The 21,136-nt window shown below is 46.1% G+C and overlaps 1 protein-coding gene across 2 annotated transcripts in view; it reads left to right on the forward strand.

Moving 5' to 3' along the window:
• Window positions 1-10,156, forward strand: part of SH3RF3 (SH3 domain containing ring finger 3) — a 256,876-nt gene extending 246,720 nt beyond the window's left edge. For both annotated transcript variants that reach the window (XM_027743512.2, XM_039384464.1), the window contains exon 10: window positions 6,896-10,156. In XM_027743512.2, coding sequence (XP_027599313.2) covers window positions 6,896-7,064 — 169 coding nt within the window. In that variant the 3' untranslated portion in view covers window positions 7,065-10,156. The remainder of the gene's footprint in view (window positions 1-6,895) is intronic.
• Window positions 10,157-21,136: the final 10,980 nt, after the last annotated feature.

A 21,136-nucleotide genomic window follows, 5' to 3' on the forward strand; every position in this document is an offset into this window, starting at 1 on the left:
GAGATAGGAGGATGCTCCTGTCCTCACACCCTTTGTGGAACTCCCCGCCCTGAGGGAAGTGCTGAGCATTCCTGCCTGAACTGCAGGATATATAATCTTGGAGTCTTGGAACATTTTGAACCACTCTGTGGGATCCAGAGAAGGACTGCGGCTCATCGCTCTCAAACAGACTTGGATCACCACCCTATACTGGACTCCAATCACCACTTTGACCAGACTGCAACAGCTCTCCCCCCAGCATCTCACTGCAATCACCACTTTTGACTAGACTGCAACAGCTCTCCCACCAGCAGGTTCTTCCCCTCTCCCTTTACTTTGGACTCAAGCGGGGCCCAAGGAACACCACGTTGTTCATGCCCCAGGGTACTGGGTTATACATTTGGGTTTTGTGGGTTAAGACCAATTGTTTGTTTGTATGATTGTACTTACTGTATTATTTTAGTAAATTGTTATTCTGACTTATAATCTCTCCTTTGAGTTGAGTTCATTTCCCCTGCTGGTTAACTCTTAAACCAGCACAACAGTGTAGCTCTTCCTGGGAGTTGCAGCCAGATAGACAGGAAGGTGAAGTGAGCTTCACCCTCTTGAAGGTGCTGATGATGTTTATATACTTATTCATTTTTTTTTACATAGAAAGAGTGAGGAAAACAATTATCCGTCTTGATATTCCAAAACCTGGTTATGGATGGCTGGATTAGAAAGGAAATTGCTTCTAGTTCTCCCATCATTTAGCATTTGTATTTATACCGTTTGCTGGGATAGTCAGAGCCCTCCTCTGCCTTCTGGGTGTAGTTCCCACTATCAGTTTATAAAACCACCTTTTTTCAGCTGCTCTCTACCATAAAGCATCCAGCAGTCCAAGTAGCAGAGCAGAGAAATTTCCCAGGTGGTGTCCTTGTCACTTTGTGTTGCAGTGATTGACTGCCAAGTGAATACCCTATCAGGCTGTGTTACCCCACATGCTCTTTTCCACCTACTGCTCCATCCAGTTTCTTCTGGAGGAAGAAACAGTACCAGTATAGGGCTGCACTGTGGTGAGGCAGGTGCTGGGCCGAGCCTTGCCCACATCCCACTAACACTGTTCACATGAGAGAGGGATGTGCTGTGTGCCTAGCAGCACCAAAACAAAATAGTTTCCTTGCTACCCCCTTCAAGAAAATATGACTGTACATTAAGCAAAACAGGAGAGTTGAGTGTGCATGTGTGTGTGTGTGAGTCATGTTCCCTTCACTGCCTGGCACTGTTCCCAGATGCAAAGCTGATTCAAACATGTCACGCGTTGTTGACTCTTATAGTAACTGGCACTAATTCTGCCATGTTATATTCTGGTAAAGTGGCCATGTCCAGACTTACTGTCATGACTGGCATATCTATGCTGTGTTTCTATGGTTTACGTGTAGCTTTCAAGCAAGCTGTAACCACCAAATAAGATGGGAGCAGTAAGTTTGACCTTTAAAATAGATCCCTCCATGTTTCCAGGTATCTTTCTACAAATCACTGCCACATTAGAAATTGAGCTCCCAATTCAAGGAAGCATTCAAGCATGTGCTTAACGCCCATTGACTTCAATTTTCCTGTGCACGTATATCTTCTTTGCTAAAAAAGAAGGCAAAAGAAGGGTTCTTTTCATTCCTGGAAAGTGCTACTGGAGAAATGACCCCAGGAGTAATTTCTGACTGAACAGTGACATGTATGCACATGGTTAAGTGCTTCTCTGACTAGAGGTACCTGCCTTAGGACTGAGAAACTAGAAGTAACCATCTCAGAAATTGAATTCTGCAATATTTCCAGCAGAAGGGTAAGAGACCCAACTGAGACGTGTTCTTCTAAGTTTGCTGATTCAGACACCGTGCTATGGAGAAGCGGATTCTGGCTTGTGCAGAGGTGCTTTGCAGATCTCTTCAATTTGCCAGCAAAAGAATGGAGAAACAGAGCTCCACTGATAAACAAGAGTGGTGGTTAACTGGGCTAGATGCTTCATTGGCACCGATTATCTGTTCCTTCCAAAACCGTGTATCCTAGCACATAAGGGACCTGTTGGAGTCACAGGATTGGACTCTTGAAACCTGTCCTTAGTGCATGGTACTTTGACAAACAGGAACTTGCATTAAGCATCCAAATTCAAGAACTCTAAATAGAATCAGATTGAAGGTTAGCCCTGCAGACCTTATTTGCCTCACTGTACATTTGTTTTCTTAGGTTTCTCTAGTTCCGTCAGTGTCCTGAGTGCACATATTTACTCAGTGAGCAGACACGTAGTATTTTGGAGGAGGTTTTTATCAGTTTCCAGACCTGAGTCCAACTCTTAATTACTGATCAGTTTTGATCAATACTGTTCAATGTGCACGCTGACAGAGAGCCTGCATGAGTCATTTAGACCGTACAACAGACTCCTACACAACCAGGGTGCATGAGATGAGTATTACTCTGTGGAAAGTGTGGCACGAGGCTTTGCAGCTGGAGGAGTCAGAGATGGCACTTTCCCCATATCTGCCCTACTCAGTGAGTTTCATCACGGTCACTTGCTAGAGATATTCCAACCTCTGCAAAAGATGGGGTGGTTTCCATGTCAGAGCCTTGACTCACATCCAGAGAAGCGTCTTGTGCACTAAATGAGGCAGGCATCCTAGGGGAAAAATAGTCTGCAGTCATATAATAGAAAATTATATTGCACGGAAGCAAAAGTGAAGTCATGGGCAATTTTAGTTGCCTGTTTCTTCATCTCAGGTGCATGGGTGTGAAACACTCCTGCTCTGTTAAGGTAGTAGATGTCTTTATGCATCTACATGCATGACATTTTTAATCATTTTGCTTCTTTAAAGGAAACAGAACCAGAACTTCCATCATGTGACATCTATTTGATATTAGGAGTCTTAGCTGCACCTTCAGATTTCAATAGCAGTAGTAAAGGGAGAGCTGGGTGGGAGAGCTATTTCTTTTGACTGTGAGGACAAGTGCTATGAAGACAGGGGACAGTGGGATTTCAAGGTCTTTGCTGACAGCAGAGAATGGACCTACTCCTGCCTTAGTGAGCTAATTGCTGCCAGGCTGCCTATCCCACCCTCAGCCCCAGTGCCAGCCTCTACTCATGCCCCACTGAATGCCATGTCCCTGCCCAGGCTCCCTCCCACCAAGGGTCTTTGCTCTCCCAGACTAAGCTCAACACATCTTCCCCCCTCAGCAGCCATACCCACACCTTCTGTTCGGGCTTCCAGTTTTCATCATGGTCCATTTCTTTCTCTGCTCCCAGTTTTTCTCCCTCTTCCTCCACCTCTTCCCTTACCTCACCCTGCCCTCCAACTCCCTGAGGTTTCCCTACCCAGGCAAACCCCATCCTCTGTCCTTGGTGATACCACTTGCAGCCTCCCATGTATTATCTCTTGGGCACCAAGGACCCTTCCTAGGGCACTACCCGTCCTGCACAGTCCCCTCCAGGGACGAAGTGCCCAACCCAAAGATGCCACAGTAGCCAGCAGTGGGGAAGTCCAACATCAAGTCTGTCCCCTGAGAGAGAAACACAAGAGGGGCCCAGTGTTGGGAAAGGAAGAGAAATGCAACCTCTGAGGTCCTGCAGAGCTAGGTCAGCTTGGAGCATGAATCAGCAGAGATTTTACCTTCAGTGCTCATACAAGCCTAAACATGTGCCATTTTGGGATGATTTAAATGCTTTTAACTCAGCTGAGAGTGGGTGATTTTCTGAAGAAACACCATCCCCGAGAGACCAGTTCGACCACAGGACAGGTCTTTGCTCCCAAATACAGGGACCTGAGAGCAGTTTGTGGAGGTCCTCACCTGGCTCCTGCTGGTGCACATTTAAGTTATTCCTGGAAATGATGCAGCCATTGGGCTGTATGTTGGACCCTCAGCCTGACACAGCCAACTGCTGTGGAAAATTTGGGCCAAAACTATTAACATTTGGCAGAATTTTAACTATATGAGACCACAATTTATGACAGAAAATAGCAAACAAAACTGAGAAAACTGAGATCCATCTAAAATGCCAAGAGACTGTTTGAGAAGATACTATAAAATTGTAGATTTTCTTACATCAAAGAGGGGACAAAAGGGGAAATGAAAAAGGTAGATATAAATAGAAATATCCAGGACTGCCTTTTTAGGAGTGAGGGAGGATGTCTGGGAGAAGAGACCTTTTCTGCCAAAAAAATATGGCTAATATATATATATATATATGTCCTTGCAATGCCATTGCAGAGGATAAGCGAGGCTGAGGTGCCACCTGGAGGTGTGGAGGGGCGGCACAGCACCGTGTACCAGGAACAGTGCCTGGCTGCTGCCCCTGCAACCCCCACTGGGATGCCTGTCCCAGGCCCTGCATCTTTTTCCATCTCTCACAGACAATTTCTTAACTGATTTGGAAGGTCTTTTGTCACTACTATTTTGTTACTCTATAAAAAACCTCTTCAGTGATATCCTGTGAGGTACTGTAGTTAATTAAATTTAAACCATAGCATTTGAGGTTTCCTAAATGGGAAAAAGGACCTCATTTTGTAATGCAGTGACTGTGGTTTATTTTTCTAAATCTCTAAGAAGATGCTGTGTAGAACCCCTTTAGGAGGATGGGCACATTCTTATTGAGTGTGGTCACCTCCCTCCTCATCTGAACCATTTAGGGACTAGCAGCTCATCACTCCTAGGATGTAGCTTGGCTTTAAAAGGATGCCTCTGTGCTTAGGGTATGACATGAGGTGTTGGCAGTCCCAGCTGAGTCTTTAGAGCAACCCTGCCCAAGACACCCTGCGTTTCTGTTCCTGACCTGCCAAAAAGGTCCATGAGTACCTCCACAACACTCAACTAACATTGAGGTCCAGCTTTTTTTCTTTCTCAAAGCCCCGCAAATTCTTGGTGCAGAGTTCCAATGTGCTGTGATTGTGCAGAGCTGTGAGATCTGAAACTTGGCATCATCTTGGCTGAAATTGTTCCACTCTGATAATTTAATTAATCAACACTGCAGCAGAGTGTTTGAAATAATGTGTGCATTCATTTGCATAATGGGTGTAATTGCCAAAGCTTCATAATATAAGTGTAGCAGTTCCACAGATGATAGTTTGATGGACCATTTTTCTGCAGCCAGGCAGCAACGCACGTTTCAACCTCTGTTATTTGCTTTTCCACAGAGGAAGGAAGTGACAGCTAGAATTTATTAACCAAGGTACAGAGAGGACCGGCAGATTTTTGATGGTACTTAACACATGTATTTTCCACATGACTGTGTTGCTGTGTCAAGATAAAAAAGCCACAGTCAGGTTTTAGAGAACTCCTGCTCCAAATGGAGTTTAATCCTTTATGAAGTAGTGGGTTGTTTGGCTGTGGAGATGTCCAAATGTAGAGGTGGTATTTTCAGTGTCATGTCAAAGTGGAGTCTGTAGTTTCAGAACTGCAGTCACTAGGTACCTGAGCAATGTCTGCAAAGAAAATAGGTGACTGCCATTGGAGAGTCTCCTCAACAACAGGATATTATCTTAAATAAATACTCATCTTGTTACAGACATAACTGAGGCATCAGTAGCCATGCAGCAGTTGTGGAAATATTCTCAGGAGATGCACTTTATGTAATCAATTGGCATCTTTTAACTATCTTACTATATTCATTACTTTGCAATTAGCAAGACAGTTATTGACTGTTAACCAAATGCCAGATGACTGCAAAAGTACACGTGCTGAAGAAAAAAAACAATCATGCAGCAGAAATATATTCCCTGCTCTGCACATAAGTGCATTGATATAAAATGGCCCAGTCTGTGCTCTCAGGAGGATGCCTGCTGATAAGCCTTGAGTGCAGAATAGCCGTATCAGGTTCAGACACATTGTTACTTCATTGAAATGGAGTGACACTTGAAAACTAAGTTCCCAGAGAGCCCTGTGAATGATTCAGGGCTGAGGCTTCCTGTTGGTTTGGAGAGTGCTTTGAAAGTCATTTGATACCTCTCCATTTTAGCTTCCCTTCCAGGTTTGAGGGACCCAAAGTACATTCTCAAGGAACATAAGGAAAAAAATGTGAATGCTTTAGCTAACCTCTGCTGGTATCACAGGCAGTGGGAGCATTGCAAACCCCATTTTTCATCATCAGTGGACAAGGGAAGAGCTATAGGTGTCATCTATCTGGACGTCTTTGACATGGTCCCCCACAACATCTTTCTCTCTAAATTGGAGAAGGATGGATTTGATGGGTGGACTGTTTGGTGGATAAGGAATTGGTTGGACGGTCGCATCCAGAGGGTAGTGGTCAACGGCTCAATGTCTCAATGGACACTGGTGACAAGTGGTGTCTCTTAGGGGTCCATACTGGGACCAGTGCTATTCAGTATCTTAATCAATGGTGGGATTGAGTGCACCCTCAGCAAGTTTGCAGATGACACCAAGCTGACTCATGCAGTTGACATATGGGCTCTGAGCAACGTAATCAAGTTGAAGATGTCCCTGCCCCTGGCAGAGGGGTTGGACTAGATGACATTTAAAGGCCCCTTCCAGCCCAAACTGTTCTATGATTCTATGATTCTATGATTTTGGATAGAGAAGATGCAGAGCTGGATGAGACATGTTACAGCAGAGGCAGATGCAGCACTAGGATAAAGGGCTGAGTCCATGGCACAGGCTCAGCACACAACTGGGAGCATGGCCTGCTTTCCTGCTTTCATGGCCTGGCTCCAGATACTGGAGTCCAGAAACAGGTCCTGTCTTCAGTCAAGCTGGCCAGAAATCTCCATGTCTTACTGAGTCTTAGTAGAAAATGTAGCTGCATTGGATACAACTAGTGTGCAAAAATGTAACTTACTGCTATTTCCAAAAGTTTTTTTTTTCCCAAGATTTCTGGTACTGGTGCCTGGCTGCTTCCAGTGTGCAGACTGACCAAGTCCTTGCATTTCTTTTTCCAAAGGTACCGTGTTGTGGTCCCATACCCACCACAGAGTGAGGCTGAGATCGAACTGAAGGAAGGTGACATTGTGTTTGTGCACAAGAAGCGGGAGGATGGCTGGTACAAAGGGACGTTGCAGAGGAATGGCAGGACGGGCCTCTTCCCCGGGAGCTTTGTCGAGAGCTTCTGAGGATGAATCGCCGCCCTCTCAACTGAGGAGCTTTCAGGGGAAACTGCATAGCACAAGAAGAGACAGCAAAGAGAAACTGGACTGATAACCACTGCCATTTTTATTTCCAAAGACTTCCCCCAGGCCCTTCAGTCTGCAGCTCTGGAGACACAGTGCCCGCTGTGCTCCCGAGACCGTGTGCGGTGCATACAGTGGTATGTTGAAGTAGTGCCTTCCACCTGGAATCACAGACTGAAAGGACGCCCATCTGGACTGTAGTAACCTAAACTCTGGCTGTTAACCCTTTGTGTAAATTATAGAGAAGATATCTTTAAAAAAAATTAAGAGGAAAGCTGTTATATTGCTGTAACTTATTTGTCAGACTGCAGTGTTCTTATTACTGGCCTATGCAAGATGGATTTGAGAGTTCAAGAAAGTGTGCTAGGAAGCTCTTAAACTGGGATTTTGTTTTTCCCAAGGGAAAAAGAGGGAGGGGAAGGTGGAGAAAACCCCAGCTAAAGATCAGTGCATCGTTGTGCAGGAAAGAATGAGGAGTCCAAAATGTTAATGTCATGCTTTCTATATACCTCAGAGATATGCTGCGCAAGTTTTTCGGTGAGTGTGTTAGTGCTCAGAGTCCCATACCACCTGGTGTCCTGGCGCTGCTGCTGGGGAAGTCCTGGAGGAAGTACAGCTCCACCATTAAACTGTGGTTATTTGAGCAGAATCCCTTTTGCCTGTTTTCTGCCCTTATTATATGCAGCATGGATTTTTGTCCTTTGGTATCACTTTCCATTGCTTTTTTGTACAACGTACCTTTTTACTGTAAGAATTGCTCTACTTTATATATATTCCTACTAGATCAGACATTTCCTCTTTTCATACATCTGGTGCTATTTTTTTTAATTGTTAAAGATTTGGTTAAACAGAGAGGCTGCGACAAGATTTGCATTCAACATATGAAATTAGAAGTGTACCTGGAGATCGAGATCAGACTGCTTGTTCTTGCTTCATAGAGGAAAAGAGAAAAAAGCTGCATGGCCACCAATATACCTGGGGGAGCGTGCCTGTGCAACATGCACACGCTTGCTCTCTCCTACGTATTTAGAGTGGCTGAAGGCCCACGCTGAAGCACAGCATTCTGTCTGGAGAGTGATAATGACTCCAGAATTGGAAGCAATTCCCAGAGGAGTCGTTTTAATTGACTTTTTCATGGCAATAAGAAGAACACTGCAGGTTCTAGCACACACAAGGACTGTGGAGTTTTCCTCTGTCGTTGCATGATGGAGACAAGAGCTGATCTGCGACAAGCTGTAATTAGCATTATTGAAATGTGATTTCTTACTGTAGAAATGTACAGTTCCGGATACTGTTGGATTTCTTAACGTGGTCAAGCTACAATACAAACCGTATCAGGCAATATAAGCTTCCATCTACCAGGGACTTAAAGGTGCAATAAATGTAAAGTGAGTTTAGCCAGTTATTTGAATGAAACAGAATAAGAAAAAAATGCCGTAATGCAATTGTGAGGGTATTTAAAAAGACATCAGCTCTTGAGGAATGAATGGTGATGAAAGGCTTTTCATAGCTGTATCCATACCTTGCCTCTGACAGCAGTTGGCTGTTTGCCAAAGCCCACATGTGGTGGGTGTTTAAAAGCCTGTCGGAGGCACCGTAACCTGGAGATGATCTTATTAAAGGGAAGAGGCCCAGTGGGTGAACATCATTACTGCGTTACAAGTATTTCATATGTGAAGGTGTAAGTTTTGTTTTCATTCAAGCCGTGTGTACTAGTACATATCAAAACCCATGTAAGTGAGGATTCCTATTTAAGTTCAACTCTGTGACTTTGTTCTCTGTAAAATAAGTTCTTCTTGCTATCACATGTAACAAACCAATTCCAGAAACACAGTCCATGGCCAAGTATAGCACCTTCAAACAGGGAGGCCTCATTTTCAGGGTGTTTCTTTATATACTTAATGTTGCCGCATTTGTTGATATTCCAGATCGTAATGAATCAGCCACTAAAAATTTAGTTACTGTAGAGAGGAAATTGCTTTTTTATAACCAGTAAGAGACTGAGGAAATGTCTTCTGGAAAGACTTGATTGAGACTAGAGCCATATCTGTTTCACTTATTTGGTCCAGGTCAGAATTGGTGTCACTGCACCTCAAACAGTAAACTGCAAACTGCACGGTTAGCGAGTCAGCAACACCAAAATGTGTGTTATTGAATCCAATAAGAATTCTGGTTTAGACCTGTCAGAAATGAGATTTTTTTCTGACAACTTACAGTGGTTAAAGCCCTCTTAAAATCCTGTTCCATGGTGTATTTACTACAGTCAGAAAAATGAAACAGGATGGCAGCTTGCTTGCTGCCTATTCTGTTTAGCCAGATCTAAAATGGTTCCAGATTTTCACCTTTTCATGCTTAACTCTAACAGGACAAAAGTTGGTGTGTGAGAAGATCAAAGAAAACATGCAGATGTCATATTATTAAATCAATGCTTTGAAATATATTTTGCAGGGAGGATGATGGGTTTTTTAAATGGTCAAAACCCTTTCAGTCCTTCCTCCTGCAAGGAAAAATATAGAGGGGGAGGGGATGTGTTCTGTTTGATAGCAGCTGTTTCTGGCCTCTGTTTATTGTTTATCGTCACAGTTTGGGTTACTGAGTAATCTCCTTGGACAAATCACTTCCATGCCAGGAGCACAAGTATTAAAGTGAACTTAAAACAGCTCAGTGATACAAAAATATGACCCAGTGCCATTCAAAAAGTCCTGGACTGAGAGGTTCAGCTCATTCTGTGATCTAATTTTTATCTGTCATGTCAGGAAAAGGGGGAGGAGGGGGCGTCTGCATCTCCTGTAACAGAGCAGGGAAAAGGAAAGATTCCTTCTGGTGGCCTCAGTTTGTAAAATGCCAGGTTTGCTCTTCTAGAAGTGGGTTCAAGTAATTGAACAATTCCTTTGAACTTTGCACAGCTCAGAAAATGTTTTTGTTATACATGAATGTTAACGTGGTTTAGGAAGTGTTGGCAGATATGAGTACAAATGAACTATAATGACTGTGTTTCTGATTCTTTAAATAAAATAAACATTAAGGCAACTTGACTGAGGTTTCCCTCTCTCTTAGATGACAAGGTGAACAAGCAGAGTAAGTGGCTCTGAGGTTCGCAAAGAAAGCAGGGAAGGCCTCTCTGCAAACCCTGTAGTAATTGCCACGTAAATAAAGGCCAGTTAAAGGTAAGACAGGCCCGAACAGAAGTCCAAATCTCTTTCTCGTTCTTCTTTTGGCAGATCAGGGGTTTCTTCAAAATCTCAAGAAGTTAACAACTAACCTGTGGAGAAAAGGTGTGTACTCCAGAGAAAGAAAGTGGGGACAGGCCAGGAAGAGGGAGTAAGGTGGCAAAGGCAAGGCTGTGGCAGAGAGGTTAGGAGGGATGTGGAAGCAGAAATATTTTTAAGGAAAACAGCAGCCTCTAATCCTGCTGGCGGACTTCAGGGGTGTTCTGAGGTCACCTGGTGGGTTGAGCAGGCTTGTAGGCAGAGGAAGAACCCTTTCCTCCTGCCCTGGGTGGGTTTGGGTGTGGTGCCAGTAAGGTCCATATGTCCTCCAGGCTATGAATAGTCAAGGAACTGGGAGAGGTGGAAGAAGCAGGTTGTACCCTGGGCATCTGAATGCCCTCTAACTCAGGTGATGGGTGTAAGCCCATTCTTGCATGTGACCCGAGATTCCCATTCAGCAGCAAGGTACAGAGCATCTGGAGGGGGAACATGAGTGCATCAGTGGGTCTGGATGTCTTTGCCTTGATTTGGTTGGGAGACACCTCTGCGGAAGAGGCACCTGTAGGTAGTGGTTCATTGCCCAAGTGGGGAATGCATAGGGCAGGGAGGAGCAAGGCACAGCCAGCTCACCAGGTCATCTGCATGGGCTTGCTGAAGGCAAGCCCACCCCTTCAGAGAGGTGATACGAGTCTCTCTTTGCCCCAGTTGGATCCTGAGTCCAAATTTGAAATGTGGGAACCACAAGAACTTAAATATGGGCAGGCAACCCCTCTCCCTCTGCTCAGCCTCACTGGCTGCCCTGCCTGACAAGCAGTGTGGTGCAAAATGCTGCACAGAGGAGCCTGACAGCTACTTCCAGCTCGTCTGGAGTGCCAGTCCCTCCACACTTTGCCAGATCCTATTCCTCTGGCATTTCTCCAACCCTCACTGCCAGAACATACCACACACCTCACCCAGTCTTCACACTGCATGTTGCCCCTTGCTTCTGCTCCAGTGCCTGATAGAAATCTCAGCTATGTTTTGAAAGACAAATAAACATTGTAAAATTGTTACATGGTTTGACTGTTCCTAAATGCTCGAAGAGACCAGAACCACCTGGACAACATCTGCAGGGCTTTCCTGCAGCCAAAAGCTCTTCCTGACATCAGCAGCTCCTTATACATGGTGAACCTGGCAACTACACGCTTCGGCTAGCTGGTGCCAAACCAAATAAATGAGCTGTACTAGAAGGGAAGCCAAGAGGTGATACAGTCTGGAGAAGCCCTGTCCTCGTACCCCAGCCTTTCATGTAGCAAAAATAACTTTCCAAGTGGTCACAGATGTATTTCCAATTACTAGGGTGTGGCTGTCTCCCCTCCCTTCAGAAAACGACTTGATTTTTCTCAGCCACCAAGCAGCACCACCTGCCCCACAGTGCTGCAAAGGGGCCGCGAGCCAGGACACCAAGGGGCTTGTCGGGGTGGTCCTTTTGCAGCACATGGCAGACAGCCTATGTGTGTCCCCTACGTTCATAGGTACAGCTCAATTGCAGGTGAGCCCATCCCTGCTTGGCCCTCTTCTTTACTCCCACCCTAAGGAGACCCCAACAGTCCATGGAAAGACAGCCAGGATCCTGCTGATTTGGCCAGGGAGTCACCGAAAGGTGTTTCCAACATAAATGGCTCTTTTGCACCAGCCAAGATGCGACACAGTGTTTTTCCAAAGGCAAAAGAAACAGTCTTGCATGCAAGATCACAAGCTTTGTGACCTCCTGTGTGCACACCTGTGTGCGCAGAAAACCCAATGAACAAGGAGTGCTGGTGGGGAGTGGGGCTGTGCTGGTGCTACCTGCCCCCTCTCAGAGAGGGCACTGGAAAGGAGAGAGATGGCTTTTTAGTTAAGCATGAGTGTCCTTGGGGAAATGCCTTGCTTGAGGAAACCTTGGGTTGGTCAGTGCCATCAGTGCTGCACCACCGCAAAAGACAGGGAGAGTGATAAGGAAGATGCTTCTGGTGGAGAGGTTGCTGTCACCCATGGGGTCCCCAGCGTTGCTGTCACCCTGGGGAGCATAGAAGTGATGGGGAGCATGGCTAAGTGAGGCGGCAGAAGAAAAATGAAGCCATTGAGAGAGGAGGGAAGGGAAAAGTGTCTTCAACTTACTGTCAGAGAAGGAAAACATATCAAATTTGCATTCTGCATCTGCACAAGGGCTTGGTAAAGCTGCTGTCAGTCATGCTGGTTCATGCAACCCCCCAATAGGCCCCAGGAGTGAAGCTGTGAGGTGTCCATGGCAGTGGTGGAGGGCAATCCCATCACCAGGAAGGCATGTCCTCTGCCATCCCACCTGGTCAAGCAGGATCACAAGTGCTTAGGGGTCAGGGTCCCCAGGGAGGGCACAGGCACAGTCCACAGGACTATGGAGACAGGGCAGTGCCTGACAATGCATCTCCACCTGCTGAGTGGACACACACCCAAGAAAACCTGCTGGGGCTTCTGGCTCTGCCACTGAATTAGGCTGGGAATTGAAGTCTGACACATCCCTACTGCTATCCCTGACCCAGGGGTGGTGGGTCATCACCACTGCCTCCACAAGGCACTCAGGACTGGTTCTCGTGTGCTGCTGCACAGCCAAGGGGTCTGGGAGCTGCCCCCCTCACCTTTCTCCCCAGAAATAACAGAAAGGCATTCCCTTTCTCCTCCTCGTGGGTATGTCAAATTTGCCCTCCAGCTGCCCACTGGAAGATCAGCCTTGAAGGCAGGGGGCAATTTGTTAGGGTTTTTCCCCCTCCCCAGAAAAATTCCCTGAGATCTGTGTTAATGGAAACGTAAATTGACTGCCACTCCGCTAAATGACAATCAGGTTTTTTTTGACAGAGCTAGGAAGTAACTTATCCTGAACATTGGCACCGAACAATCTAAATGCAAATTGCAAAATGTTTGGGGGTAAGGAGGCTGTTTATCTTCTGATGAGGTTATATGATAATGCAGAGGGGGGAGAGAATTGCCTTTCAGTTCCTAAAGGCTATCAAAATATGTAATGTTTAAACTGTGGGGCCAGTGTTTACGTACTATTTTAATGGACCAGACTCAGTTATTCGGCATGGATTTTCTTTTAACAAATCACTTTTTTAAACAAGATGTAGCACAGTGGCATTTCAGCCATATTTCAGCAATTCTCAGGCACCTAGGTTAGCGTGGAACATGACAAAGCAGCCATCATTTTAATCCTGTTATGTCTATTGCTCCCAGCTTGTTCTGCTCTGATGAAACACACGGCAGTGCCTCGAAGAGGTAGAAAAACATTTGCTGCATTCCTGGCCTATTTCTCTTGTTAGATTAGCAGGTTTATACACACCAGCACTGCCCAGGTATCTCCAATGTTCTTATGCAGGAACAGGACACAGCTGAAAAATGAAATGCAACCAAGACCAGTGGCTTTCCGAGACGCCACCATGTGCTGGGGTTAAGTCTTGTGCTGGATGTCCCACATTGGACGTGCAACAGCTTTTGTGCTAGTTGGTTGGTTGTAAAAAAAGTTACTGCAAAAGTCAAAACTTCTGAACCTGCTCAGCACGTCGCTCTTGAATAACACTCTGTGCTGTGGTGCTGAGTGCTGGGGTGAGGTGTGGGGGTACCAGGGCACACGCCGGGGCCAGCATCCACAGCAGCTGGCCGTGAGGGTATCGGATCTACACTGGCATTGGTCCCATGTGGCATTTTCCATAGGGAAAGCAATAGTTTTCAATAGTCTTGTCCTGGGGGGAAGAGATGTCCGTGGCAGCTCAGGGGGTTCAATAAGTCAAAGCTTTCAGCAACTCGCAGAATTGGTCTCCTTGAAGTTTTTCCACTGAAAGTTTGTAATCTAATCTTCTCTGAGCTTGATTTAGACATCTGCATTTCTCCATAAATTAAGAAACAAGTTTGAGTTTACTCCAACAGTTTTGCTCATCTGGGAGGCAAAGGAAGGAAAGGATTAATGTGTCATTTTTATTTTCCGATTTAAATATGTCTCATGCAGAAAAATGAGCATGAATCTCTGCAAGGCAGGAAAAAAGCAATAGATCTGTGAAAGTGACACGAGCTGTGTGTGTATAAATTGTTAGGCCTGCAGACTACTTGGTGTAGAACAGCCAAATAACTCACACGAATCTATGATTAAAAGGACATTTGAAAGTAAGTGAATACACCAGGGGTGGCCATGGTAATCTGGACTTGTAGGAAGGGAAATCATTAAGTGGTGATTGTAGCTCCATTTAGGAGGGGGCAACCAGGATTTTGGTTTCACCCACTGTCTGATTCTGTGACTGAGACCTTTAGAGACCAGGCAAGGAGTCCCTTCAAAGGGACTCACTGCACCATGGGACATGACTGTGGGCAGTTCTCCAAATCTGGCCAATTAATGAACACCTGTTTAACTTACCGCTGTTAGAAAACACAGCAAGTGATTTTCAAAAGGCTCTGATGACGTGGCTGCTAAACTGCAGCTCTTGTGAGTGGGTGAGCTGAGGACAGACGGTGGTTGTTGCTTCACAAACTGAATATGATGGACTTTGCCTTCACTACTGTGATAAATACATACACACACATACACACATATATATACACACATGCCCATTTATTTATATATACCACCATCACTACTTTAGTACCAGAAAAGAGCCAGGCATTCTTGCTGAGCTCTTAGGGTGCTGCAGCACTGCATGCCATTTTGATTGATGCTATTTAAGCTGGTCCAGGGCTACCTGTGCTTACAACTAGAGCACGGGGTGCATTGTAAGGGTTTCAGATGTCAGCTGTAAAGCAACACCAGGAACTTGAGGAAAGCCACCCTGAGGTCTGGGCTGTGAGTGACTCCTTTGTCTGAAGGGCATGGCCCTTCTGGCAGCTTCTGAATTTCCTCTGATGACCTCCCACCAGTTTAGAAATGCAGCAATAGGATTCGTTTAAGAAATTATCCAATGCCCAAACTTTCTATGTCAGAGAACTCTGGAACATGTACTTTAAAAGAAAATTGAAGCAAAAAATGAAGTCCTCCTTCCTTCAGTACTCCAGTCCTCACAGAAGAGCTCTTCATTAAATAGGGCAGCACTCATTCAGATTAAAGGCAGTAAAATGTATTCTTGAGCATTTCCCATGGCTTAATATGGAGAGCAGTAGCAATACTACTCCTCCATCCATTTACCCTGAGCAGAGGACAGTAAATTGGTCTGGAAACACATACCAAATTAATGCTGGATTTTGCCCAAGAAAATTTGTTAAAAGCACTGCTTCGCTTTGTCTGAATAAATATTCATTAGCTGAGAGAGAGAGCATGACAAAGCAAGGGAGAGTAACTGGAGTGAGGAGGACCAAGTCACCAGTCACTGCTCCAGCCAGCGTCTGATTATTTATATGAAGCAGAGAGACAGTGAGTGCCCAAGGCACCTTCCAACCTCTGCATTCCCCATCCCGGGAGTCAGATGTTGCACTGGGAAAGGGGCCAGCAGCTCAGATTATCCCAAGGATGTGGAGAATCACATCACCCTCTCAATATAGGCTGAAGCAATGACACCTTAGACATGGCTGGATACTCAAGCAGCTGGTGGGGCAGCACCTCTCACCACCCCTGCAGCACTGCCAGGCAGTGCCTGAGGTTCAGCATGAGCAGGAAGGGATGGAGCAGCCCATAGCACGTCAGCCCAGTTCCAGGAGTGCTGCCGTGGGGCTCACCTATCACTCTTCCCCTCCCTGTGCAGTGGCAGGATGCAGTGAAAGCTAGTGTTTGAGAACCCTGCTGACACCCACCAGCCCAGACGCAGCCATTACTGGTACTGAACCCCCTGGAGGGGGGCTCAGTCCAAAATTAGGACCACTAAATGTGGCATACAAACTCCCCCCTGGGCCATAGGGTGGGATGCAGGCAAGGGCCACCACCAGGGTGGTGGTAGCTGGAGGAGGAGCTATCCAGGTTAGCACATTTTCTCAACAACTACTTCATGTTCACACAGATGCAGAGCAGAAAAGGCTGCTCTTCTCAGCCAGTGAGCAAAGCAAATTGCACTCTGGAACCCGCCTAGTGAAGCACCCTGCTGATTTCAGTGCTAGGGAGGCTTGCAGCAGTGTAGGCTTGTCCCACAGCTCCACTGCCCTTGGCTGATGCTGCTCGGCACTGCATCCCCCTGCTCGGTCCAGCCCTGGTGGGATGCAAGGATGCAACCTCGGTGGGTATTGTTGAGACAAGCGAGTTGCTGGCCCACCCTTGCTAGGGCACGGCTGCAGCTCAGAAAGAGACACCCACTCAGTACCTCATTAGTCATAAACTACTCTGGGTAGATGGTTATAAAGTAATTTATTTTGTCATTAGCCTTATCTTGCTTTCTAAAGCTTAGTTTCTAAACTATATTCATTTCTGCACTTCCATTAATCTCCTTGGCTTGACAGATTAAATTAACCTTTTTGAGGACAGATGAAATTTCTTTAACTTTTTCATGGTCAAACAAATTCAGCGGATTCCTCCCCCCCCCCTCAATTATCCTTTATTGAAATAACTGGAGGTATACTTGTGTGCATCTCTGTAATCCAAGCATTGGGGATTTTTTCTTCCTGAGGCCTCTGCTAATTTTTGTACTGAAGCCTTCCTACCACATCCCAGATGTTAATAAAATTGGAAATGAGCTGCACCGAGAATGCAAGCATAAGAGAGATGGAAAGAAACACAATGAGGGACGGTCCCTCATATCAATAAAATCTGTCGCATTTCTCCAGGCAGTGTGTGAAATATAGCGGGCACATAATCCACACAGCAATAAAAGGCTGCCACATGCCTCCCCAGCTCCCGGGGAGCTATCATTTTCAATTAGGAACAAAAGCCTCTGGCATGTGACAGCAATGGCAGAAGAACTGAACGCAGTTAAGGCAAAATTTAGTTTCATTACGGCTTGACGCAGATTACAGTTTTTTCTTTGTTTTCGCACCGCGTCCCTTTGTCACTGTACGGGAGGCAAAGTGGCAGCAAAGGCTTTTCTAACCGCTCCAGCAGAACCAAAAATGAGTCGAGGAGATCCTAAAATTATGTTTTTAAGAGGACTGCAGCACAGAAGACCTTTATAGCAAGTCTAAAACTATCATTCTCGCTGAGCAGAGTGCTGTAATTTAAACATTAATCTGTTTCTGTGGTGCTAGACAGCAATCCCAGTAATCATGTGCGGATGTAAAAACTGTCTGTTTTCTATTTAGATGGGCTTTGGGCTTGATTTTAGCTCTTTTAAGCCATCACTTTTCCTTGGGCCAAACAGTGATAATATGAATTTAAAAATCCACTCTTGGTGCCTGCTCCTGTCCTACTGCTTTATGGCATCAAGTGCTCATATGACGCAGCAGCAAAGTGAAAGAAGGCACAGTGTCTGCCTCTGACTTAATAAAATTACAGCAAATCCAATATATTAGAACACATCTCTTTAATGTCTCACTTAAATCTCCATCATACCCTAATAAGTATAACTCAGTTTTTACCTCAGGTTTTCAGAAGTTAATCTGTTACAACATTGCCTTGCATTTATTAAAGTATTTCTTATATTTTTAACTGAATACATTTTGCAACCTAGTTCTGGATAGGTAAATTTTTTAGGTGTGTAAAATTTATTTCTTCTCCTCCTTCTCTTTTCTCAAATGTTTATAAAAGTCTTTTCAACCCAGGGAGAGAGATGAGAGCTCAGATCAGCCCCTGCTACTGCCATGACTGGCCCCAGCACCACTCTGACCATGTTGAGGTCACCCCTGTGCTTTTGCCTCTCCTTGGGTTTACTCTGGGCTCAGCAGGAACAGGGGCACACAGAGGGAAGGGGATGGGCTGCAGGGCTGGCAGAGGCTGTTCCAGCATCTGGGAATGACCAGCGAGAGCACAGCTCTGGCCCAAGGGCAATGGGGCTGTCACAGCCGACACTCTGGCTACCACAGAACCATAAGTCCACTTTGCAAAGCTGAACGGGAGGAAGGAAAAGCCAATGGTGCAGAAGCAGGACACACTAGGATCCACTAGCAGATAAAGAATAACCATGGGCTTACTCGGTGATGCAGACCTTTGTGGGGCTGTGGGGCTGGCTGGCAGAGGGGTGTGCTCCACACTGCCCCACTGCCGGCACTTTGCCTTCTGCAGTCTGCAAACAAGGGCCATCATCATCTGTGCCCAGAGTTTTTAGCCCTGTCATGGTTTGAGAGCCCCAAAATCCAATTCTCCAGTTCTAGCCCACCTCCCACATCTCGACCCAGTGTGAGATGGGTTTTCCAGACACCACACAAGACTCAAAATGGGGGGAAGGGAATATATTACAATGACTGTACAAAATAAATACTACAATACATTATATACAATCTTAACTATTTCTACCATGACATAACAGTATTTACAATGGATCAAATCTCTTCTCCCTTCCAAATAGAAGTCCAGGAGGGAAGAAGGAAAAGATCCTTTCTACTTTCAGAACAGCAGTGTCTCTAAGGCAGCAGGCTCTCTGTCTCTCTCTTCCATACAGCAGCTGTAGCTGGATCTCTACCAGTACACACGAGGGGGTATCCAAGCCCCTCTCGGCCCTTCATCTCCAAGCGAGGGTCTTCTGTTCCGTGGGCTGTGTTCACCCAGACAAAGGTCGCTTCACCACGGTCATATCAACGAAGTGCAGAAGCCTTCGTGACGGTCCCTATCCTCAGGGGATTCAAGGCCCCTTTGCAGAGCTCTGTGCTCTGTCTCAAAGCAGCGGGGGGGCAAAAGCCCTCCTCTGCATTCCTTTGGCCGTCCCAGTCCAGCTTTCCAAGACGCCTGAGCTTCTCAGCTCCTCTCTGCAGTGCTGCTGCATCTTAGGACTTCCATTCAGTAGGAGTCCATCTTCTCCACTTAGGAGAGGTCACAAAAGGAGTTTGGGGGTTTTGGTTCAGTTCTTACCCCAAAACTCTGTCTCTGTACAGCTTAGTTCTGCTCTCTCTCTGCTGCTGGCTCTCATCTCTCAGACAACTCTGTGTCTTCCTGCTCGGCTGCATGCTTGTTTGCTGCTTCTTCAGTTCTTATCTGTTGGCTCTCTGCCACTTTCCCTCGGTCAGTGCTGTTCTTGCTGCCGCTTCTGCTGCTCACGGTGGAGAAACTTCTACCTTCTTAGCTACAGATACTTAGCCCAGCCTTACACTGTTCCAAGTCCCTGTAGCCCCCAACCAGGGGCTGGGGGGGGCCAGCCCCCAGTGGGGCTCCTGTTGCCTCTCCTCGTGGCTCTACAACATGGCTACTTCTCCTACAACAACTACAACTACTTTCTTTTCCGGTCTAAGTGTGATATGTTTATATTTTGCAGAAGCGCTCATTGGCTCAAACCTCAAGGGTCACCACCCCCTGGGGATTTACTATTTTATAGCTTCAGGGGGCAAACTGTTTTCCCCCACCACAAGCCCTCCTCACCTGCATAACGAGAGAACCAAACCGGTGCTGTAGTGGGGCTCCAGGAGCACTTCTGCTTCCCACCTCAGTGCAGGTGAAGGCTGCAAACAGAGTTTGGACGCAGCAATCTGCACAGCTGCCCATGAGCCCCTAAGACTCGGGGGTTATTTCAACTCCTTTAACTGTGGCTGCTTTTGGCCAAGCTGCTTGTGGCCAGCAGCACTGTCATTCCTTAAAATTCTTGAGACAGCCATAGCCAGGAACTTCAGTTTGCAACAAAGGCTTCAGCAAAGCTATGAGAGCAGGGGGAAGAGGAAAGAAAAGATAAGCAAACTGCAAAGCTGAGAAAAAAATCACAGGTAGGGCAAGTGGAAACAGTGGCCACAGTGGTAGGAGTCTTCATCCCTCTCTTGGGACGGTCACCAATATGGTCCACAAAAGAGAATCCACCCAGGGCAATGGAGCTGTAATGTAGATGTTCACTGCTCAGCTCTTCTCCCTCCCGGAAAAGCTCCCAGTTAACCCCAGCCAACTTCTGTGCATCCCAAAGCTAAATATCTGCACTCCATCCCTTATCCAACACCATGGGACCTGTGAAGCCGTACAGACACAAAGCAGACTTGCACGTCCATCAGCAACAAGCACAAAAGTGCTCCTGGCCGTGAATGTTTTTACCCAGTCCTTGTGAAAATATAAGGGTAGAAAAACACTAAGTGCTCTTCCTGATCTAATCTGCCATTTGTGGAATTATCATATTTTATGCATCCAGTACAATGTGCTTTACCTCTGAAGCAATAGATAAGTATGCACAGACTCACCCATGTAAAATTGCCCACCGCCCTCTTACCACCTATTCCATTTTTGTGCAAGCCTAAAGTGAGTCTCAGTCCTGCGACAGCAATTACCATATCTATCCCATGTCTTACAAAATGACAAAATTTGAGTCTTTGATAGTGGCTCATATAAGGCACAGAAAGGTTATTTTTCCAGCACTCCTGGCAACAGGGAAATACTGTCCCTGTTTCAGAGCTGAACACGAACAGATAGAGATTGCAGGGCACATGCAGATCATAGAATCATAGAATATCCCGAGTTTGAAGGGACCCACAAGGACCATCGAATCCATCTCCTGGCCCTGCACAGGACAGCCCCAAGAATCACACCATGTGCTTGAAAGTGTTGTCCAAACACTGCTTGAACTCTGTCAGGCTTGGTGCTGTGACCACTTCCCTGGGGAGCCTGTTCCAGTGCCCAACCACTCTCTGGGTGAAGAACCTTTTCCTAATATGCAACCTAAATCTCACCTAACACAGTTTCATGCTGTTCCCTTGAGTCCTATCACTGATCACCTGAGAGAACAGTGTCTGCCCCCTCCTTTTCCCCTCACAAGGAAGCTGAAGACTGCGATGAGGTGTCCGCTCAGTCTC

Source organism: Pipra filicauda, unplaced genomic scaffold (genome assembly GCF_003945595.2).
Source record: "Pipra filicauda isolate LSUMZ 115617 unplaced genomic scaffold, ASM394559v2 scaffold115_size4368891_pilon, whole genome shotgun sequence".
NCBI classification, from domain to species: Eukaryota; Metazoa; Chordata; class Aves; order Passeriformes; family Pipridae; genus Pipra; species Pipra filicauda.